Raw genomic sequence first — 23,950 nt, 5'->3', positions numbered from 1 at the left:
GTAGGCGGCGCTAAACCGCTGAGCCACCAGGGCTGCCCTAGATAAAATATTCTTAAGGAAATCATAAGGAAAATACATTTATAGCACGGTGCTGTGTTTACCCAAATAAAATGCATGTGTAAGAGGACCTGCATGGTTCAAGATGTTGTTCGAGGGTCCCCTGTATAAGGGAATTGTGATGCTGTGTTCTGTTGTGAGGGGGACCAGGAGTCAGGATGGGAGAGAAAGGAACTTTTGGACAGATCATTATCTACCGTATGTAGGTAACACTTTTTCAAAGAACTAACCAAAAAGTAACATAGTGGGGGGGAAAAAGTTAAATTGAACTTGAAATGCTTCTTCGGGAATAAGAAGGCATAGACTTCTGTTATAGAACATGTGGATGGATTGGCTCAGACCGAATTTCCCAAAGTAGGCCCCAAGGCATCAGAGACGGGCCCACCTCCCCGCCTCCCAGCCAGTATCTGGGGGAGCAACACACACACACACACATTTGAGAACTACAGGCCTTGGTAACCTGAGTGCCAGCTTTTCAAATACTCATGATGTTGTTGTGGAACTTTGGAATTTCTAGGGCAAAAATACTCCGAAATTTAAATTCAAAGCAGCACAATGCTGAAAGTCTGAAAAGGCTTTTTTTCCCTAGATTTGCTGACAGTGATTTAATCAGCAGATGTCACTATGAAATACTTGGGAGCATCCCTTCCGTGTTGCCTCATTTTTGGAAAGGCAGAGGGTGCTGCTGGCATTGTAACATAGAAGTATTTATGGTAATTTTGTATTTTGTTTAATGAAAATAATTTTTCTTTTGCTTCCAGTGCTTATTAAAAGGTTATCTTTGATTAAGCATTCTTTGCTTTTGTTTTTGTTTTTCCCCTCCCAGCATCATTGACAAAGAAGTTTCATTAATGGCAGAAATGGATAAAGTTAAAGAAGAAGCCAGTAAGTAGACACATGGTTGTTTGGTTAGGAGCCTCCTAGTCAGAAGCAATCCATAGGCCGACTGGCAGTGATATGGATTCTGAGTGAGGTCCTCAAATTCACACTGAAATCCCAGCAAATGAGCTCTGTAACCTCAGGCAAGTCCCTTAGCCCCCAGAAACCTTGGGAACGAGGATGACCTCGTGTGGCTCCAGGATAGAGTAGTAGCACTGCTGAGCACACCGCGGAACAGGTACTCAGCAAATAATAGGTGCCAGGGGAGTTAGCGAAAATTTTGGGCATATAAAGGACTACTTACAGTTAATCAGGTTTAAAATGACTTTGAATTTAGAATTAAATTTTAAAACGTTAAGTTTGATGCTTTCACAGCTTACACATCTTGCTGTATTACTTATACAGTCCTTTTCACTTGTTCTTTCTTAGGTTCAACTAACTCAAGTTTAACAAATTAAATTCCCCTAAAAAAAAAAATCAACCATTTGAAACTTACTTAAATCCTCCTTAACATTTTGAATTATGATTATAAATTTAATGTATCTGATTTTTTTTTTCCGAGCACTTCAGATACCTGACAAGGCAAACTCACCAACCTAAGAGCAACATGCTCCAAGCTTTTAAGCAGCTCTTATAAAGATTAATAATTCAAACTTAGAGATGTACTAAGTGAGGTTTTCTTAAAACACTCTGATTCTGTTTACAAACTCAGTCAAATCCGCTGACAGCTGCCAACTTTAACACCTCAAAAAAAAAAATCAATTACATGTTTTAAGTTGAAATCACAAATGAGACTATTTAATGTCCCAAACACTCTGTTCAAATAATAAACACACTTGAGACAATCTTGATCATTGCAAAACTTTTCCTAAATTTAACACAAAATATTAGTATACCCCGGGTTGGATTTATTGTATTATATTTATGCTTATTTCTAATTCTAAATTTTTCCAACGGTTGTAAAGCTATTCAACAGATAGTAGGACAGATTTAAACTATCTCAAAGAGGCTGAGGTTCCTGGGATGGACATTTTCCGTGAGACTGGACTGATCGTCAGTTCTAACACCGAGCCCCAGTGGAGCTGCTGAGCCCTCTCTTGTTATCAAATGCGGTCTGCTGTTGTTGATGGGAATTCTAAGACATATTTTTCAGCTGAGATATAGTCTTACAATTTTTGTCTCCTGGGCATTTTAAATTCTTCATCCTTAACCAAATTTATCTCTTTAGTTGAATGAATGGCCGTCTGTACCCCAGCCAGGTTTCAGCTAAATTCCTTCATTCACCTTTGACTATAGTGCCTTTCTTTTTACCAGAATGAGGGATCTGACCAGATTCTTCATTCTTTTTATATTTTTCTTGCCTGGCCCTGGCCATAATTCAATAGTCACTTTATGAAAAATAGCTATCAGTATTTTTTGTTACATAATTTTTTAAACATTTTATGTATTTATTCATAAAAGACACACAGAGAGAGAGGAAGAGATACAGGCAGAGGGAGAAGCAGGCTCCCCATAGGGAGCCTGACGTGGGACTCGATCCCAGGACCCAGGATCACACACTGAGCCAAAGGCAGACACTCAACTGCTGAGCCACCCAGGTGTCCCATGTTACACAATTTTTTTAAATGATTTTAAGCAACATGTTAGAATGTAAAAGCGTGTTTTATTAAAGAAAACTAACTGTGATCCATGGTTCAGCTATGGAGTATTTAGGTAGTTACACAATCCGCTTGATTGTGAAATTATTTTATTCTTATGAAATCTGTTGATTCCTTCAGTAAAAGTTGCTTACCACATGATCAGGTAAAGCTTCATCTTTCTTTTCAGTTTCATGTCCTATTGATAAGAATGTTAATAAGCCAACACAGAGACAAAAGTATCTCTAGCACCAAAACACAGTTACTAGCACATCACTCCCTAAGAGGTTAACAGTAGACCTCAGAGGTCACATGCTCATTCTGTCTTCTTGAGACGATTCCAGGTGCCAAGGTCTGTGGGATTTGGGGCATCTCCGGAGAGCATCCCCGTTTTTCAAATTCATCCAATCAATAAACATTTACCGTGTGCTCACTTCTGTATTAGGTACTATCAGAAACTGGGTTAAACAGGAAACAGCAAATTTTAGGACCTGCATACAGGGAGCTTTCAGCTGAGCCAAAATGGTGAGATTGGTTGGAGGGATTTTCCTGACCTCAGTCATCGGTGCCACAGCTCCTGGTTTTAGAACCACCTAGAGCCCCAGAGAAGCCATTCGGCCTGCATTGGAGGCAAGCAGAACTGAGTTCGAATCCAGTTCCACCCGTCTACTGGCTGCATGATCTTGAGCCACTTTGTTAACTTCCAATGGCTTCGTTAAAGTCCAAGGTTACTTCAGAAAAGGGGGCATAAGAAGAGTATCTATCTCAAAGATAAAATGAGAAAATACATGCCAGGCACTTAGCACAGTGCCCGACACAGTGTGTGTACAAAAAGGGAAAAACACTTACCGGTGAGGGGGTCAGTCCAGCCTCCTCATATGACAGCCAGAAAATGACAGCCACAAGGGTTAGCATCTCTCAGTGACCCAGGCGTGTGTCTCCACAGGTAGAAGAAGTCACTGAGTTGCCCTCCACTAAGAATTGAACTATCTTTACAACCATCTTGAGCTTGCTCATCTGTGTCCTCCAGAGTCCCTTCCACATTTTCTATGTGCTGCGCATACTACAAACCTTATGTCCTCAATTATAACAGAAGCCCGTCTGTCTGTCATGGCACCTAACATAGTGCTGAGGAGACTGGAGGCACCTCATAATATTTGTTAAAGGAATGATTATGATTAATTCAGTGTCTGTAGGCTGTGGGATCCAAAACTCAATAATTGCTAAAAAAAAAAAAAGGGGGGGGGGTATGATCTAGATGAACATATCTCACTTTATTAATAATATTTGAGGTTAGCATGTGATAGCATATGATACTAAACGTGTCGCATATTTCATTTAGTTCCACAATAGCCCTACCCTACAAGGTATATATGATTATTATGTTTACAGATGAAGAAACAAAGCATGTGCTATGGTCTCAGACTTTGAGGGGACTGAAGGCCAAAATAGGTGTGTTCTTGAAGCATCAAATTTATTGGAGATCTGGGAAGAAAACATATTAACAGAAACACAGATATATTGTGAGGTAAAATGCAGAATTCACAAGAATAAAAAGGATTTCAAAGGATCTTCGTGCTTGAAAGCTGTGTGTCCCAGCTCCTCCACCCCCCAGGATTTCAAGTCCACCCTTGCTAAGAAGTATTATTTGAGAAGAAGCCCTAAAATTTTCCATGGCTCATGCAACAAGAGCAAGCTTCCAATGTGTTCCAAAAACTTGAAGGAATTTATAAATCCTATTGAGAAAATGGATTTCAGCATACCAGATACTGTTTCTAAAAGTACCCAAATAATATTAATGAAGTCCTGAGTTCAATGAAAATTAAAGGTTTATGAAACTGTCTCCCTCTACAGATTTCTGACAGGATGGTGCTTTCAAAACATAACTTATTATTCTATTTTAAATTTTAGGATCAATGAATCTTAGGAGCTGATCTGCTTTTGTTTTTTGCTTTTTGTTTCTGTGCTGATCTGCTTTTGTTTTTTGCTTTTTGTTTCTGTGATTGATGTTTTTTGAGGTGAAAATGTTAGTGTCCCCACAGAATATTAGCTTTAGATCTCCAGTTTTAAGGCTTTTTCATAATGAAAGGCTTTGAAATGTTAATGAGACTATATGTAAAACTCATCCCAACACTTGCTGATGCAAAAGTATTCATTTCCATATACATTTGCATGAGGGTAAACTCAGAATTTATTGGTGATCTTGCACCTGCATTCCTATTTTAGGGTCCATTTATATCTCTTCCTACAAAACCTTTTGTGTGAATGCCCAAGTCCTCAAAAAAGTACAATTATCCCTAATTGTCACCAGTCCCCCTAATGATCCATTACAGAAAGTCAGCTCTGTTTAACTGTGTAGCTGTGCAGGGTCTGCTGACCCCTTACTATCTGCTCACCGAGTCTGGGCCTTCAGAATTTCTTTTTTATCTTTGTAAGAGCAAAGTACATTGTTTCATCTTCTTGCTTGAGAATCGTTTTTCTATACTGAGGACTTTAGTCCCATTCCTGTGTTGAATGGTAATGGAATACATATAAATAATCAAGGTATAAGTGCTAAATATGTGTAAGTGGTTCTTCTAGAAAAGGAACTTCTGTTCTTTGCAAATTCCTTTTTTTTTTTTTTTGAAAGATTATTTATTTGAGGAGAGCACAGAGGGGAAGGGCAGAGGGAGAGGAAGAGAGAGAGAGAGAGAGTCTTAAGCAGACTCTGCACTAAACAGGGCTCAATCTCACGACCCCAAGACCATAACCTGAGCTGAAACCAAGAGTTGGATGCTCAACCGACTATACCACCAAGGCGCTTCACATATTCCTTTTAAATAATGGGTTGATGCATTCATCCAATCCTTCACTCACAAATGTACATTTTGGGCACGCACTTTGTGCCAGGCCCTAGGCATGGTGGACAAAAAGAACTGTAAGTGTAGCCTCTGCCATGATTGGAGATGACTCTACAGGGGACAGGCTGGGAATTAATGAGCCAAGCAGGGCAGGGAGTGACCATGGCACGCTGGGTGCCATGCTCTATCTATCAAGGGCAGCAGCTCAAGGGTAGCCAGTTTTGCCACGTGGGAATGTTGGCCAACCATGGCCAGAAGTTGGAATATTTGAAAGAAGCCAGGAACCCAGCTTCCAAATGGAATCTCCTAATTTTCAAATGTGGACAATTAATTTATAAAAGTAATATGTGGACCAAACAAAACTCTATGGCCAAATATGATATTATGCCACCTTTTTGTGACTTCTGGTCTGACTGGGTAACTGGGACATCATTCAGTAATATAGTGTCTGTGTTCAGGTGGAAATTCTTTTCACAGCCACCATGGGGACAAGTTTTTACTAACTCCTCTGCATTCTGAAAGACTCCAGGCACAAATCAGCCTCTGCTCAGCTGCATGGGATTGTAAATGGGAGGCAGGAGGAGTCTTGGTAAATAACCAAAGCATGATTAGAGTAGTTTGGCAAAGAATTAGGCTTTATGAGTTATAGATTACTTATTTTATCGACATCTCAACATTGGTATCAGCATAGAAAAATAATGTTTCTCAGTCTGTCTGCAGAATGGTTTATAGTTTACAGGAAATCTTAACTCTTGATTGCTTTTGAATGTTTTTTGTACGGGGGAAGGGTTTGAAGTGGCTGTTTTTGACATTTATAAGTTAAGAACCTTTACAATCAGAAATCATTGTTTGGCTCTGCATGTGTGCTATGAATCTAGTCTAATAAAGCAGTTGACCTTTGTTCAGCCAAGAAAGGAATGTGAATCCAACATGCATATCATCTTGGTTGAATGGACTTCTTTTTTCTCATAACTCAAAATGCTGTTCAAAAGAAATGAAGGCAATTCATCTATGACTAAAAATTAGAGAACAACAAGTTATCTTTCGGAAGATGAAATTTCGTATCTAAATCTCACCCTACATGTTTGTAGGCATTGCTTTTGAGCTTTATGATCTTTTGGAAAACACACACACACAAACTCACCTGTGGACTACTACATTTGCTTGAACCTTTAGGTCATCTGACAGATGTGAGAAATGGGGCACCAGAAAAGTCCCTGGTGTCTTCTCTGCATGTGCAGATGCTAAAGAGTATACACAAATCCAGTCCAAGCAGGCTTTGACCCACCCTTCCATTTTTCCATGGGGGACACTTAAAGACAAAGACAAGACATTCTGGTCTGGAACTTCTCTCTGGTTGCAAAAATGGAAACAGATCTGCAGAGTATCAAAAGCAGAGGCATTTTTTAGCTCACAAAAAGCTAGTAGAGTAAAACTTCTATGTCAAATTCCAATAATACAGCTAGTTGCTCTAAATGAGTAAGTGTGAAAGTTTAGAAGGTTTAACGCTGTTAGAATTTAATAGTTCAGCACATACAGAAGAATGGTTTTTGCTCAGTGGACTCGCTATCTTTGCAATATCATTCAGACGGGATTTTACCAAGTATCTTTTTTTGGTGGTAGCTGTTCTGAGTAATGCACAAGTTGAAAAGTCCAAATTCAGTAAGTGAGATCAGATGCCCGTGAGGAAAACGAAGATGACTACGGGTGTACAGTGAATCAGAAGGGACCATGTTTGGTTTGGGGATTGGTGGATAAGGACATATGGAAATGGGTGATTGGTCATGAGCACCAAGGGCAAACCCACCTCAGTAACCAGCTCAGACAAACATAGTCATGGTCCAACAGAGCCATCAGTGTGTGGAGGGAGAACTGATTCCAAGAAATTAGGTCATTTAATATGTTTAGATCTCTGGCCCTAACGTATTATTCTTTCTTCTTTGGCAGTGGAAATCCTGACCGCTCGTCAAAAGAAAGCAGAAGAACTAAAGAGACTGACCGATCTAGCCAGTCAGATGGCAGAGATGCAGCTGGCTGAGCTCAGGGCAGAAATTAAGGTCAGTTCTAAAATATCAGAGCCTGAACCCTGAGTGTGAGATCTGATCCCCCATTATGTTTGCTTCGCGTCCACAGAGTGCTGCTCTCTGAGGATCTAACGTCGTACACCCAGCTCTCTTTCACAGTGTTCAACTAGGGAATACAGAAGGGCGAAGAAGCAACTAATCACTGTATTTAAGTATACTATGGTTTCCAGGGATATATTATTACAGAGGAGAAGCACAAGCTATTTTCTTAGTCAGTGGAGACTGACCCAAATAAAACATATTCAACCATGAATTAAGCTGGAATGGAGGATATTATTTTCTCCATATGTAACTTAGGTGTATGTGTATAAACACTCACACCTGTGAACGCACGGTAAGTGTGAAGCCAGTATAACTAAGGACTCTAAAGCTTACACAATATACAGCGACTTCTTTCCTGTATCCCTTTCTAGCTTACTTGCCCTTTTATTAAGAATACCACGCCCAGATATGTATTCATTGGATCTCTACAGTTGCAAGCGACAGAAGCTGACCCTGGCTAACCTGGAGAACAAGTGGAATTTGAAAGAATATGAGTGTAGCTCACCAAAGTGTGATCTGAAAACTCCAGGCTACACTAAGGCAGAAACCCAGGCAGCCACCTGGGTAACATAGACAGCTGTAATTACCAGACTCTCTTCAGGGCACCCTTAGAGTGGGTGACCTTCAGATGTCGTCATCCTTTTTGCTACCCCACCCGATTCACATCCCAAAGAAAGAGATTCTGATTGGCCTTCACTTGGATTGCATACAGACCCACCAACACTGCTGCACTGGGATACGGTTACCAGAAAAAGAAATGGTTACCAGAAAGGCAAACACAAGTATCTACAACAAAGCACACGGAAGTTAGTTTACACATTTTACCATATCCTCTTCTTTTTTCCCCAGTACACTAAACATACCCACATATATAGGCCCTCAGCTCTGACCAGCTTCTAGGGTCTAGAGAGCTTTGAAGACACAGTTGCTACTAGCTTTCTAAGTAGGACTCTCTCCTCATCCAGGCATAAAAGTGGTTGGGTGGGTAGAAAGTAGCAAGTGATTTTTTTTCCCTTCTGCCCTGGTTAGGAATGAAAGGGAGCTCCTTGGGGATAAGAACCTCCTCTTAGGGTCCTGAGAAGTCCTAATGGTCCTTCCCTTCTCATCTGGTCCTTTTGCTGCCAGTCAACTCCAGTGTCCTCCTACCCAGTCTTTCTGCCTCCACTGTCTCCGTCCAGCCTAAGACCAGAGTAATACCCCAGAGCAGATCTGGGTCCCCTAGTATGGCCTACCCCTCAGAATAAAATTCACTAGACTCCAATATACATAAATATATATATATAACAACTCCCGTGCTCACCTGGCTAGAACATCAAGTGAGGACTATGGAGTCACCAGCTTCTGGGTCTGTTGACATCTGTTTATTTTCCAAGTTTCATTTCTGCCTACCCAAATCCCACTCATCATAAAATGGTTAGCGGCCCAGGCTTTGGAGTGAAACAGTTCAGCTCCTGTGACCTTGGGTAACTTAACTTTTCTCTCAGATTCCTAGAACCTCAATTCCGCCTCTCTAAAAGAACAGTACTGACTTTGTAATAATGTGATCGGATGAAAATGAGATTATCAAAAAAAGAAAAAGAAAAGAAAAGAAAATGAGATTATCTGTTAAGAATTTGGCCCACGTCTAATAAGTGACCAGTATATTTTTTTGTAATGTTCCAGCACAAACGCTCCCTGTGACATAACACTTCCTCAGTTCCCCTTGGTAGGAGATACTTCTTCCACTTTTGCATTCATGAAGCACCTACCACATTCTACCTTTAGTCATGTTCGGTGGTATCTGGTTCCCTTGCCGTGTGGTAAACTCCCTGGCAAGTTCAAGAGGGACTGAGCCATAGTTATTTCTGTATTCCTCACTCTGTCATCTACACACAGATCTTAATTTTAAACAAATTGAAAACTAATCTCTTTCCCACTTCCTTTAACAGCACTTGAAATTCTAACACTCAAGATAATGTCTTCTAGTTACTAAGGGCTTTGTGGACCTCCTGGGTCCCTCTTACAATAGGGAAGGGTAACAAGCAAGCCATGGGCCAAATGAGGAAGACTGCCAGAAAGCAACCCCAAATTTGTAACAGAACATGCTAGAAGGAGGGCGCGGGGCACTAAAGCTTAAATACATGAGTCCAGACATACATGTTGCCCCATCACAGTTCTCTCCAGGTCTAGGCAGGAGCAAGGCAAGACCCTCACATATTCCCAGAAGAAGGTGCTCGTGCTCCAGTCCTGATTGAACAGAGCCACGCGGTCCAGAACTGGCACGACCGGCCTCCCGCTTAGCAGTGGTAGCGGAGAAGAGCAGAGTGAATGAACCCGCGGTGTGCCTCAGACACTTCTGTAACTGTGGGGCTCCTGTTCTACTTCTCTTTCCTCCAGCACTTTGTCAGCGAGCGTAAATACGATGAAGAGCTCGGGAAAGCCGCCCGATTCTCCTGTGACATTGAACAGCTAAAGGCCCAAATCATGCTCTGCGGAGAAAGTGAGTTTTGCATACTTGCTAAATAATTCTGTGTGAGTAAGCTTGGTGCTATTTGGAGTCGATATGGGAAATGTCAGGTGCGCGGTCCCCCAGCGGGGTTAAAGCGAGGTCTAAAGAGATTTAATGATCTAAGGTCACGACACAAGTCACTAGAAATGTCAAGATTTGAACTTAGAGTCTTCAAATGCCACTGCCCATCAGTAAATCCCCAGGATTTATTAAGCAGAACAGGTCAACTCTTCTATATCTTTTGCAAACTTTTCTTAAGCACTGCCAGAGAAACTGCCTCTCTAATTTCCAACAGCCTGGTTCCACGGAGACCTGTTACACTGAGAGCCAGTCTCCCTAACAAGTCTGGGGACAATCGGCTCTTCTGTAAAGGGCCCAGCTGTTGTATGTGTGCTGCTCAGCGGTGCCCTGAGCCTCTCCCCTGGTTGGTTCTCTGCGCTTGCCGAGTGAAGTCTGCAGATAATGAAAGACTTCACTTCAACCATTAGCTTTAGTCTTGTTCGCTATTAAGCCTTAATTAGAGCAGTTAATGTGCAACAAAATTGGCTGATCTTTTTTTTCTCCTACTCCAGCCCACCCACCAGGGGAGGTGGGAATGAGCAGTGGAATGGCATCAAGGAGGGGCACAAGGAGGGAAAGGAGGACTGGTGAGGGACATGGAACAGCCACAACCCCAGAGTCAGCTGAAAATTTGAGATTGGGCTGCACTTTTTTTTTTTTTACAAAGTCGAAAGTTCTTTTCTTTACGGAGTATAAAAGAATAGAAGCTTGATCTAAAAATTAGAGGACTGTATTAAATAGAACATGACATTACTTTTATGTATCTTTTGTACTTTTTATGCGTGTTTCATTTGTGTGAGTTATATATTACATTTATCGTTTAATTTCTTATACTCTACTATGTAATATATGGTAACAGGATTTGCTTTTATCATTTCACAACATATGGTTGTGATTTTTCCATGTCAATGTATTTAATTCATAATTTATATAAACCTAATTGATGCGACCAGTCCCCTGATTGTGGATACTTAGGTTGCTCCCAACTTTTCACCATTAAAATAACACTGCTGTGAACATCCTCATTCACATACTTTTGGCAGTTATCTGATTTTCTGACTGCATTTCTTTTTTCTTTTTTAAAGATTTTATGTTTGAGTAATCTCTACACACAACATGGGGCTTGAGCTCACAACCCTGAGATCAAGAGTCTCATGCTCCACCAACTGAGCCAGCCAGGAGCCCCCGACTGCATTTCTTTGCAATTATTTTCCTTTTTTTTTATTTTTCTGTGTGTTCCCTCCCTTATGTGAAAATCTACCCCATTTATCATTCTCTACTCCCAGCTTTTGCCTCATCTCTAAAAAAGCAGTTTGGTTCATAGTTGGAAATACAACTGTCCATGCAAGTTTCCACTTGTACCTGGTGGTGAGCAAGACCCTGATGCCAAGTGACCGTCACCCTCTGAGGAGGGGTGGCCCATGCAGCTTCACCTGCTTTCCTCCAGAGTACTTCCAGTGCCATCTAGTGGGAGGAACCATCCCTTACCAAATAACAAGTGCCCACGTGCAAGACGGCCTCCCCTGCTGGAGACAGGAGTCCTCAAAAGGCCCTTCCAGCTCGGCTTTGTAGAGAGCACATTGAAGACCCCCGCTAATGAGCCAGAAATTGTCATCTCCAAGTCGTAGGACATAATGACCCCCATGAAACTGAGCATAGTGAGCACAAGAGCCACTGAAATCCCCTAGTCATGTTTGGACACCCCCCAGTGTGCCGTCACACCTTACCTATAAATGAGGGGACTTGAGATGCATCCCTGTCCTTTCCATTTCTAATGTTCTTTGATCCCTAGTAGTAACTGCTAATCCTCTGGAAGAACCCTAGGATTAAGTCTGATCCAACACAGGTAGCAGAGAAAATTGCTTTTAAAAATTGGTGACAATTTTAAGATTCAGAGGTCTTACTGTCCAGCATGGCAGTCAAATTCTGGTGAAGGGTGAGCGGGAGGTCAGAACTTTATCCTTGAGTGATTCCCTGCAGCCCAGATTCAGCATAATCACATAGAAATCATCTCCTCCAAAACCACCTCTTTCAAAACCAGCAGGGATGGTGATGATAAGCATTGAACAGACCTGCCTGAGCTCGCTGGGAATCTGTAGTTTAGTCACATCGACTTTAGCATTGGAATCGGTGCTGATCTGTAGCGGAGCTGTCGAAAATGGGATTGAGAAAAGGCCAGATAATGTGGCTCTCATGGAATATGAACGATGCTTTGGGGCATGTCTGGGGTTGGCAGGCCTGGCCCTGCTGTCACAGAATATGCATGACCCAGGGTGACAAAATTCCTGACACCCAACAGAACATCATGGCTCTCATGAGCCAAGTGTCCGTGTGCCTCCCGATCTCCCTGTGTCTCTATAGCACCCACTGGCCTAGCGATCGGACAAGGACGGCACGCACGGGTTAGGTAACGGGGAATCCAAGAGGCACAGTACGCTTGGGGACCAGCATGAGAGGGCACTTCAAGATGTCATTGTCTGTCTTCCTTTTGTGATTCTTAACCTAATAGTATCATAGTCGCTCATATACGTTTTATTTCCTACAAATGTTTCCCAACCTGGATGATGATGCTGTAATCACAGTTCAGTGATTGTCACAGAACTTTGCTGGTCTCCCAAACGTGAAAGAGCCCTTTCAAATGACATCTTTATAAAAAAACAAAACAACAACAACTTAACGTTTTTATGAAGCTCCTGCCAGTGTCTCCCATCTGCTAACAGGTTCCTGAGGCAGGAGAGTCCATGGCACAGCCCCTAACCGCGCACGCTTTCTTGTTGCAGTTACACACCCAAAGAACAACTATTCCTCAAGAACTCCCTGCAGCTCCCTGCTGCCCCTGCTGAATGCCCACGCAGCAACCTCTGGAAAACAGAGTAACTTTACCCGAAAATCATCCAATCACAACAAACCCTCTGAGGGTAAAGGAGCAAACCCAAAAATGGCGAGCAACCTTCCCAGTGCTGCCGACAGCTCTCACCAGGCCATGCCAGCTAATAAGCAGGTAAGCCCCTGTGGGGAGGCCACCTTGCACTGCCTCCCGGGGTCCTGCAGCCCCTGGTGCAAGGTGCCAGGAAGAAACTACCTGCCTGACTTCAGAGGCCTCCATCTGCTGGCTGGTCCATCCGTCCACGTTTCACAGAGGGACAAAGTAGCCTTCATACGCTTTCGCATTAGCAGTGACCACCTCAATGAGCCACCTCTTCTGGTGCCCTTGAGGCCACCACCTCGAGCCCTGGTAACTGGCTCATGTGCAGAAGGGACTCACACAGACGTGGGAACAAGGTTCCGTACCTGGCCACCGACACTACTGGTGAAAGGCCATCTGGCATTTGTTTTTAAAAATCCTTAAATTCCCATGTATGTGTAGTTTATCAGTAAGAGGCCACAGTCAGTTCAAATTTCTCTCTCTTCTTTTGGGCTTTCGGTAAAGAAAATCTATTTCAAAATGACATTATTAATCTTATCTGCTGTAGCACCTAAAAATATAAGTGTCCAAAGGTCAGTCTTCCTTCTTCTGTTCCTCCACTATATGCTTGAGAAATGATTTCCCCCTTATCATTAGAGAATGAACAAGAAACAGAATTTGATGATACAGACATTGGGTGTGCTATAAAGACACCTTTCATGGTCTCTAAGAAAGAGAGCTCAAAAAAAGAGGCTTTTTAAAGGCATTCCAAAATCCTGGTTTCCTAACAAGTGCCTTGTTGGATTCTGTGGTCTGCATTTTTTAGAATTCTCATTAATGACACTGACAAGCATTTCTCTGGCCCTACATGTCTTCCTCACCTTTAAAACAGCACTTTGACCAGGAGCATTTCTTATATTCATGGATTAAAGATCATAATCAAATCTGTCTTGTCATCTAAATACATCTTCACGCTTTCATTCTTTGGTCATTAATAAACCCCAGATGAAAAGTAAGTCTAAAATTTAGTTTGGGTTTCCCTTTCACTTCTTTAAAAACAAAAGAAGCCAAATTGAACGCTATCTACATAGATACTTTTTCAGCTCACTGTTACCATTTCCAGTAAAGCAATTCAGGCAATGGCTCATTTAAACGGAAATACACTTAGAAGCCAGAACCCTGCAGACGCAGGCAAGAAGGGCCTTTGCACGAGGCCCTGCACTTTGGGGTAAACCCTCCTGGCCCTCTCCCGGCCACGGTCCTCCCTATGGAGCAAGACCGAGTAGACGTCATAACTCTGAATCTCTATGCTCCCTTCTGAGATCCTGGAATTCTATTTCCAAGTGGTCTCAAGCCTGCTCTCAGGGTCTGTTTGGACAGCTGCCTTGCATATATCACCTCGAGAGCTGACCATACTACCTGTATGCACACCCCTAGATTCAAAGGTGATTATTTGTTGGTGGGGGAGGGGAGGACAGAGCTTAAGTGTGCAGGCTGGAGTGTCCACATTCATGTGTGCAAGGCCCACTCACAATGTGGCAAGGAGTCAGAGGTAGGAAGAGACCGTATTCACTCGTGTGGTATAGGGGCCTGCCTTCGTACTCTTGCCCTGGGTCCTGAACGATTGGGAGTGGGTCTGCCCTACACCGATACCATCCAGTCACAAAGAACACAGTCAGAACCTTATATATTTGAGTCATAAAATCACATTTTAATAATAGAAATTTGATTTTTCAATAAAGGCCTATGTCCATGGAATAACACATTTATGAATCTTGTCAGGAGACAATATGCAAAACAGGAATGGTTCTGTCATTTTCTAACTGTAGTCCTTGGGCAAGTCGTTTATATTCATTATCCTCATCTATAAAATGAAGCACATAATAGCAACTAGGCCCAGTGTGATGACACACGAGACCGTGCCTTGCGTGATGCCTGGCACACTGCAAGCACTCAGTAAACGTTGGCTGTTACCTCAAGGAGTTCAGAAATCCTTCCCTGGTACAGGGACAGACAAGCTAACCGTTGCTACCTCTCTGCTCTCCCATTTATGTTCTTGGTTGCTGATTCGTTGAAGGTTGCCAATTTTCCAGAATGATGCTTCAGAACTCATGTTGGCTGAGGATTACAAAAAGTTTAGAAGAAGAACTAATTACCTCTGTGAAAATACACATTACTTCCACATCCTGCCAAGTTCTACCAGATAGACCTCATCCTTGTATTTACCCAAGATAATATTTCTAAGCTATGATATTTGTTTGGAGATAAAAATAGAAAAACTGCTTTAGAGAAGAAAACTTACAAAATGAATTTTAAGCAGAATTCTACATTTTTCTTATATAGAGAATGAGAATTCATATACATAATCTGTCTAGAAGGTCCAAGAAATTTGCATGGTAGGGAATCATCATTGTCCTGCCTCTGTGTTACATTTCATTCCATTATATTTTAAGCGTACTTATGGGGTTTATTTGGCTCTTGAATTGTGTCTTATGCTTCTGAACCCTCTCGTCCAACATCAGTAATTTTCTTGGAGCTCTACCTACAAGACAGTCCACTATTCTTTTTAGCTTGAGGATTTTATCAGCTTGACCCCATCTGCACATTGTCCTATTCTTCTAGGGTATAAGTAGCTTAGAGTTTTGGTTTCCCTGATGTCATCTGGAGTTTGCTGGCATCTAATACCTAGCTCTCTTCTTCTTTTGGCAGAATGGGTCTTCTAGCCAAAGACGAAGGTTTAATCCCCAGTACCATAACAACAGGCTAAATGGGTCTGCCAAGCCACAGGGCAGCGGAAATGAAGCTGATGTGATGATGAAGGGCAACAACCGCCATGAACACAGAAGACAGCCGCACAATGGCTTCCGTCCCAAAAACAAAGGCGGCGCCAAAAACCAAGAAGCCCCCTTGGGGATAAAGACCCCCGAGGCCCCAGCCCATTCGGAAAAGCCCCGGCGAAGGCAGCACACTGTAGACAACTCTGAGGCCAGGCCTTTCCGGGGTAACGTCGCTAGGGTTTCACAGTGCAATCTCTGCCCCACAAGAATAGAAGTTTCCACAGATGCTGCGGTCCTCTCAGTCCCAGCTGTGACGTTGGTGGCCTAAGCTAGGAGGAAAACAAAAAAAAGCAGTTTTCACCCAGTTTCGGTTCCCTGCCTGAGGTGCTGACCCAATTCGCTGCCAAAAGAGAGTCAATCAGAATATATAAACCCTATATGGTTGTGTCATCCTCTCTTAATCATTTTTACTAATTCTAATAATCAGCTCTAGCTTGCTTTCATAACTTTCATGGCTTTGCTTGATCTGTTGACGCTTTTTCTCATCAAGACATTGCAGCATTTTAGCCAGGCAATATTTACTCATTTGTTAGGAAAATCAAGATGTGGCTAAAGATCAGAGGCTCAGTAGCAACCTGTGTTGTAGCAGTGATGTCAGTCCATTGATTGTCTTTAGAGAGTTAATGTTGGAAAAAAAAAATTCTTACTGATCAGACAAACATGATCTGCTGAAGACACATGCGCTTTTGTAGAATTTAACATCTGGTGTTTTTCTGAAAAAAAAATATATACATATATTGCTTTATTTGAAACAAATTAAAATATGCTGCATTTGATACCTGGTTTGCTTTTTTTATTGATGCCCACTTTATTATTAAATGTGGGCATTCACGGACTTTCACGGAAATTGAGAGGTTGTGGCACAGAGCTCTCTCCACAATGCTTTTTCACTTAGGACAAGTATTTTTTTCAGAAGAAACCAATGCCTCACAATGGCCCCTGCCACTACGTTGCCCACATATAAGTGGGTATGAACCCCAGTCATCTTAGACACCATGTGGTAGTTTGGAAATGTTGGTTGCAAGTAACATAGACCTCAGCTCAGTCTCACCTAAACGATAAAACAGTTTAATGGTTCAGTGCCTGAAAAGTCCAGCAACAAAGTATGCCTTAGGTCCAATTTGATCAGGATTCAAGCTCATTTCTCTTGATTACCTCAGCTCTCCTTCCTCCTTAGGCAGACCTTGTGTTCAGAATGGTGGCAAGTAGCCACCTTGCTTCTTAAGATTCAAGTCTATCCCCTACACTGTCCAGAAGAAAAGAGATGCTCTCCAGGCAGCATCCATGTGGAGCAAGGATCTTTGTTGAAAATCCCTGCAAAAAAAACCCTTTGCAAAGGTCTTGAAAATCATTGGCCCAGATTGCTGGCTACCAAACCAAACACCAAAATGGGGGAGGGAGCAGCAAATAAGATGTACTAATTATTAGTATAGACTGATTGGATCCCAGCTCTGGAGCTGGGGTGTGGCCAGCTCCCCAGGAGCACAGGGGCTGTATAGGAAGGGCTACTGTTGCCTCAGGTAGGGAGAATGGATGCTGGGAGCCCAAGCCCCAAATAACCCCAAGTCCCCTATCTTTGACTGCAGCTCAGTTTGGCCACTGCTTCCATTGAACTTCTTTGGGTGCTACAGTTCTTTTGGCCTTTTTCAAGGGCAAATGCTTATTTTCAGCTCAACATTAACATTTTTTCTGGCAACCCAGGTTCAGTGGTTCTCTTCCACAGAGCAGCCCTGAGCAGCTGAGCCTACATGCCACACAAGCATCCATTTCTTTTGCCAAGCACAGGAGGATGTTTGCTTTCTCTGCGAGAGCTTTCTGAGGTCTCTGGGTGTACCCAGAGATTTAATAGGAATTTTAAATGTTAAGGCACATTCCAGGAAGGAAGGAAGAGTTGTTCGTTCAAATAAGAAAGATAAATGTTCAGGACTGCAATCCCCATTTACTCTATCTGAGGCCCCGAATTGATATTTTACAAGACAGAAGGACTTTGCACAAATTTTGTGTAGCAAGATTTGGCCTGCCCCTGAGAAATGTCAGTGTACATGGGACAGCTTGAAAGAGGAGTCAAATAATTCTTACAACAGAAAAACAACAGATTTTCCAGACCAGGAGTGCACCTTCTTTTGTCAGCACTGGCCCCAACCGCTCTCAGCCTTGACTGACTCACTGGCTCCCATTGCTCTCAGGGTCAAGACAGTTCAGACACATTCCTAAGCACATTGCAAATGCACCCAGGTCACAGAAAAAAAAGAATGTGAAAAAGCGTTCAGACCTAATTACACTTTTTCCTAGATTTTGCCTATCATATGAGCCCCTGAACATGTGAGCTTTTACTAATTTGCATGTTTGAAGTGGTAATTTCAATATTGTAGTGCCACTGTCAGGCCATTTCAATACTATATTACATCTATTCAGGTGGAACCATTGTGATCTTAGCTGGGCAGTAGTCTGCCGTTCTTTTAAAATGCTTTAAATTCCTTTAAAAAAAAATCCACAGGCAGGAGCACTCTCATGTCTCTACTTAATGCACAAAGCCAGAAGAATAGATTGTTCACTCTTAAACATTTCTCTAGTAGAGGTTAAAACATTTTAATACCCATGAAGATTGAATAACTTCAAAACTCACCTACGTTGTACCAAAACTCCATCTGCGAAATTCAAACCTCCCTGTTGGGTTTCCATTACATTCCAAATTTACATTCCATTTGAGAATCTGCATACCCCAGCTCTGTCCTGTTGAGCCTATCCTAGGGGTGCTGAATACAGCAAGGCTCAGAAAGTTAAACACAAATCAAGCAAAATTCACCCTCAATAAAAGATGTACAGGAGTTTGAGGGAAGAAACTACAAACACAACATATCCAATTTAAAGCTCAGTTCATAAGTAGTTCAGTTCTGCTGGCATCAGAAAGAGAGATTCTAATTAAATATTCCTGGGGAAGCGACATCAAATGAGGTTAATGGAAAAAGTTGCCAGACCAAAAGCGACCTGCAAATTTTTTGCCAAAGTAAGAGATTTGGAAATTGTGACTCGGAAAGCCTAGATTTGAGCCTCGATCTCAATTTAATCATGAGAAGAGGGAATCTAGGACTTGGTCAGTTCTTTTTCCTGGGTAACTGGGAGGAGGAGGTGGCTGTGGAGAAGGGGAAACAGAGATAGTGACATGAGAGGCTCCTTTGCCAGAGCTTCACCCTCCCTCCCTCCCTTTTTGCACTGTACCCTACCCTGTCTGTTTAGAGTGTCCTCTTGGGTCTAGAGAGGGTAAGATTTTTCCCTTCTCTGGGGACAGGCTAATGGTAGCATCCGGGAACTGTGTAGCGGCACCTTGGTTACTACGCTGGCTTCAGAGGCCATACCTAAAATTCTGGCACAGTTGGGCTGGGACTCCAGATTTCCTCCAGGCACCAGAAAACTAAACAAAGGAGAAAGAACCAGTTACCTGTTCCCACATTTCCTAAGCAAACTCATCACCACCCTCCAAATCACTCAACTAGCTGATACACTGCTCTAGCATTTTCCCGAAAATAGTGAGCCATCGTAACTGCTCTAATTTGAGGAGAAAAAAAAATATCTCAGGGATTCTCTTCTTACCTCAAAATTTGAAGCACAATTTTACTACCACTCATTGCAAGCTATTACAAGGATTTTTTTTTAATCCTTTTGCTTTTCAGAACGAGGCTTATAAATCCTAAGGAAGTTCTCTGACTGTTCTTAGTTTCAAAGAACCAAGTCCCCAGTCTTTGGCCGTGGATCAGCCCAAACCAGCGTTCAGTCCCATTACAGGGGCCCCTCAGGCAGAGGCGCTCTGCTCTAGGCCTGGCCCCGCTGAGAAGCGCACAATGTTGCTCTCACCATGCAGTTTCTTATAAATTATTTCTGGTGATTGATGTTTTCAGGAGCCCCCTCCTTTGTGAACTCTGAAGCTCAGAACTTCTCACAGCTCAGAAGAGCTTTTGGTGCTACCACTACATTCAACTCTCACAGGCCACACACAGTTTTTAGGGAATAAAGAAATCCTAAGCAAATTTCTTTCTTTGCTTGAGAAAACATGTAGATTTCTCACCCAAAAAACGGTATTTCACGTTTTTTGCACGTGAGTGCAACAATGACCAAAGAATTTCTACAGAAAATGGGTGTAAAAGGTACCTCCCATCAAAAACACAAAACTATCCTATTTTTAACTTCAGATGCTCAAGTTTGAATTAGATTTACCTATTCCTAGTCCTCTGTGAGAATACACTTTCTCTAAAACACCATCACTATGTAATAAGCTGGCTAATATTATTACCCCTCTGCCAATGCCTGACACACAGTACAAATGCAATAAATACAAGAGAGCAGATAGGAAAGAGTGGTCAACTCCATTGCCCCCAGAAAATTCTGGAGTCTCAATGGCTTTATGCAAAATAATCCAGTAAGCCAATTCTAGAGAAGATGGGAAGAGAACAGAGCAACTAAAATGCTGACCCTAGTTGCAGACTGCCTGGATTCACTTCTAGGCCCCACCACTTCCTGGCTGTGTAAACTTGAGCGTGTTTCTAAACATCTCATTACCTCAGTTTCACCATGGGCTGATAACCACACCTACCTTGAAGGTTAGTTATAAGGACTGAGTAAATTCATCTTTGCAAACCATCTGGAATAATTTCTGGCACTTTGCATGGATCAGGTTTTGATCAGGAGACTGTAACCACAAAATAATTTAAATGAGGAAGCTTTATAAATTTATATGAGGAAACTTCATATATGTGTCGTGTGTGTGTGTGTGTGTGTGTGTGTGTGTGTGTATGTTTGTGAATGAGAGAAGGAATAATAACTTGGTCCTGGGATCAAGTACCACGTTGGGCTCCCTGCATGGAGCCTGCTTCTCCCTCTGCCTGTGTCTCTGCCTCTCTCTCTGTGTGTCTCTCATGAATACATAAAAAATAATTAAAAAAAAGAATGTCTAAAAAAAAAAATACAGGAATAGTAGATACAGGGACAGTTACCATTGGAGTAGAGACAGAATGTCCAAGGGAAAACAAGTTTGGGTGAGCCTCCCACCCCTACTCACCCTGGCTGCCCAGGCAGAGATTCCAATCATCTGGAGGAGGGTGTATCTGTGGCCCATTAAAGGTCAAGAAGCTCACTGAGGTGCTGGCAAGCAAGAAGCCACCCATGGGGCACTGGAGAGCCAGTCAGCTTACCCCAGAGGAGGTGCTGGCCAATCTGCCAGGGGTCTGCCTGCAGGGGTGCCACTGAACTCTGGGAATCTTGCTGGGGTACCAGCAAACCCTTTCAGGAAGGCACCTGCAAGGGTACGGTTGAATTATCTGGGGAGCCAGCAGGGGTACCCACAGGACTAGAAGCTGCACCAAAATTTACTGGGGGTGAGGGTCTTTGGGGTTCCCACACCCCCACGGAGCACCACAGGAGCAAGAACACAGAGATGCACACTGAACCAGCAAAAAGGCCCTTCCTCCTGCAGAGTCCCCCAGGGACGAAGTCAGGGAGCTAAAGAGAAGTGTTTGTAGAGCTCCTGGACCAGGAGCAGGGCAATAGAGTGGATTTGGAACTGCAGGGACCAAGGCAGCCCAGCCCAACAGAACGGAGAGGCGAAGAGCTGATAATTGGCATACTCTTAGAACGCGCTATCAGAGAATTTGATGAATACGTAGCTATGCAGCATACAGAAGACTATGCAGGAACGTGCAGAAGTCCTGCCCAGCTCATCTTTGGAAATGGAACAGCAAGGTCCCACAGGAGGAGGCCTACCGTAGTGCGTAAGGGCTGGTCCTCCAGGAAGAGGACATGCAAGTGAATCCTGTCTTTGCCTCCTACTAGCTGCTGGGCCGCTTACCAAACCCCTCTGTGCTTCAGTTTCTGCTACAATACCAAAACCAAAAATATAAGTGGGAGCTAATAGGATATATTTTTTTAATTGATAGGCCCGAGATACACTTTCTTTGGTATCATCCTCTCCCTTGGTCCCCAGGGCTCCATTCCTGCCTGTGACTGACAACAGGGATGTTTCCTCACATACTCATGGCCTCCAATTAGGGGAAGCAATTATTTTGCTCTGGTTAAGTCACCCACCTAAACCAATTGTTCTCAACTGGGGGTAACCAATTTTGTGCCCACCTCCCACCCATAGAAGACACTTGGAAAAGTCTGGAGACATTTTGATTATAACAACTGGGGTAGGGGTCACTGGCCAGGGATGTTGCTCAACATCCTACACTGCACAGCAGTTACCCACAATAAAGAATTATCCAAAACGTCAATAGTGCCGATGTTAAAAAAAAATCCTCATCTGGAGGGAACAAGGGATCTGGAGAGAGGGAAAGGGACAGAGCTGGTGAGCAGGTGCATGTTGCCTTCCTTCTTCCTCTAGCTACGCCAGGTTCCTGATGGGTTCCTGATGGGATCGGCCTAGCTTACCAGTAAAATCCGGACTGTCTGACCCGCAGCTGACGTCTAAATGTACCGCTTCTGAGGTCCTTGGGCTATTCCTGTCATCTACATAAAAGTTGAGTTTCCACATCTTCCAAACCAAGAAGTTAGGGGATGCGTTCTTGAAAGAGCTGCCATTGAAACACAACGTCCAAATTGTTATTAAAGAAATCTTGGCAGAAGGAAGGAATGTTTGCCTCTTCCCAACTTGAGCAAACACACAACTGTTTCCTTTCAGTAACACAGTTTAAAACACATTTCTCTTCGAAGCTTCGAAGCAGCTCCCCCCCACCCTTCATTCCAGCAGCTGGGCAAAATTTTACTAAAGTAATGAGGGCTTCAGGGTAAAAGAAGGAAATGAAAAGCCTGAGAAGCAACAATAGAATGAGAAGTTGTTAACTACACGAGGGCAAAATACAGTTACCATAAAATTCTGTCTTAGCCACAGCCTACCTCAGGAACCATCTAGCTAGCAAATATGAGATGTCTCTGGGCTGTCTGGGGCAACACATGTGAACAAAGGAAACTGAGCTTCTCTGTAACAATGTGTGACAATGTGTGAGCCATGTGTACCTCATGAGGCTGACAGGACACTAGGTGAAAATGGCCCTTTTGAGGCTGCACTACCAACCAGATTCCATGAATAGGAAATTCTGAAAACAGCTGGAAACCAATTTTTTTTTCTTTCTGTTACCTATTCATGTTTCCTTTTTTGGCTGTATTACATGCTTGAAATCCCGCATACTAACTGCAGCCCCCGACAAAGAATCACTCTTCCACTCTTCACCGAGGAATCCACAACTTGTTGACAGTTTTCAAGGGAGTTTCCACATATGGGAAAATGACAAAATGACAGTATTTTCCATCATTAGAAAGTTCCTAGTTAATTTGGGAATACGCACATGTAAATAATTTGAAAATGCTTTCCATTTGCTAGAGTAGAAATTTTTTCCCTTCGTTTTATCAAATTCATACTTTCCACTTAGTATCTAACCAAATATAAATGAAAGTTATCCAAAGGAATTGCAGGTATAAGGCAATCCTTTCGAAGGTAACCCCATATTCATACAAATGTCAGCATTCTCTCCTTTACAGAACAATTTACTACCACAAGTCTTTGTGAACATTCAAAATGCTACTTAGATCAAAATTTTTCTACGAACAGTTTCTCAGGTAAGGTCAAATATACTTGCATGTTATTTCTTTCTTTAAAAAAAAATGAGGAATAGCTGGATAATTATACTATATTTAACCACAGACTGGGAAGTGAGTCAACAATTTTTTCAGTGTTAGCACTTGAATAGGATTAAGTCTGTGAATGAAAAAGAAATGGCATCAGCAATTCTAGCAGAAGCAATAAAGCCGGAGAGAGACCAGGCCGCTTTTTTCCCTTCTCAGAAGTCAGGCAGTATTGGCATCCAGCTCTCTGAGATCAGCTCTCTGAGATCTCATGATCCGTGGTTCTGGATTACTTTAAACAACTTGACAAGTTATATAACTGTTACGGTCATAACTAACGGTAATTTTGGTCATTAGCAATAATCACCCTACTAAGGAACTTCCACCTCTTTTGTTCTGACACTATATATACTCTGCAAGGTCGGAAATCAGTTTCCACAGCTCCTGAAGATTGCTACCAGACATATTTTTTAAAATCCTTGTAGGGGGAGAGTGGGGGATTGCCTAACC

At 42.6% G+C, this 23,950-nt stretch overlaps 1 protein-coding gene across 22 annotated transcripts in view; it reads left to right on the top strand.

Moving 5' to 3' along the window:
* The window catches only part of SPATS2L (spermatogenesis associated serine rich 2 like), a 160,985-nt gene extending 144,380 nt beyond the window's left edge, over positions 1-16,605 (top strand). For all 22 annotated transcript variants that reach the window (XM_072741846.1, XM_026002590.2, XM_072741856.1 and 19 more), the window contains 5 exons: positions 884-942; positions 7,361-7,470; positions 9,916-10,018; positions 12,868-13,088; positions 15,702-16,605. In XM_072741846.1, the coding sequence (XP_072597947.1) occupies positions 884-942; positions 7,361-7,470; positions 9,916-10,018; positions 12,868-13,088; positions 15,702-16,097 (889 nt within the window). In that variant the 3' untranslated portion in view covers positions 16,098-16,605. The remainder of the gene's footprint in view (positions 1-883; positions 943-7,360; positions 7,471-9,915; positions 10,019-12,867; positions 13,089-15,701) is intronic.
* The last annotated feature ends 7,345 nt before the right edge of the window (positions 16,606-23,950 follow it).

The sequence above is a fragment of the Vulpes vulpes genome, chromosome 16, assembly GCF_048418805.1.
Source record: "Vulpes vulpes isolate BD-2025 chromosome 16, VulVul3, whole genome shotgun sequence".
In the NCBI taxonomy this organism is placed as follows: Eukaryota; Metazoa; Chordata; class Mammalia; order Carnivora; family Canidae; genus Vulpes; species Vulpes vulpes.
Note: the sequence above shows the minus strand (reverse complement) of the source record. Positions and strands in the feature narration are given on the sequence as shown.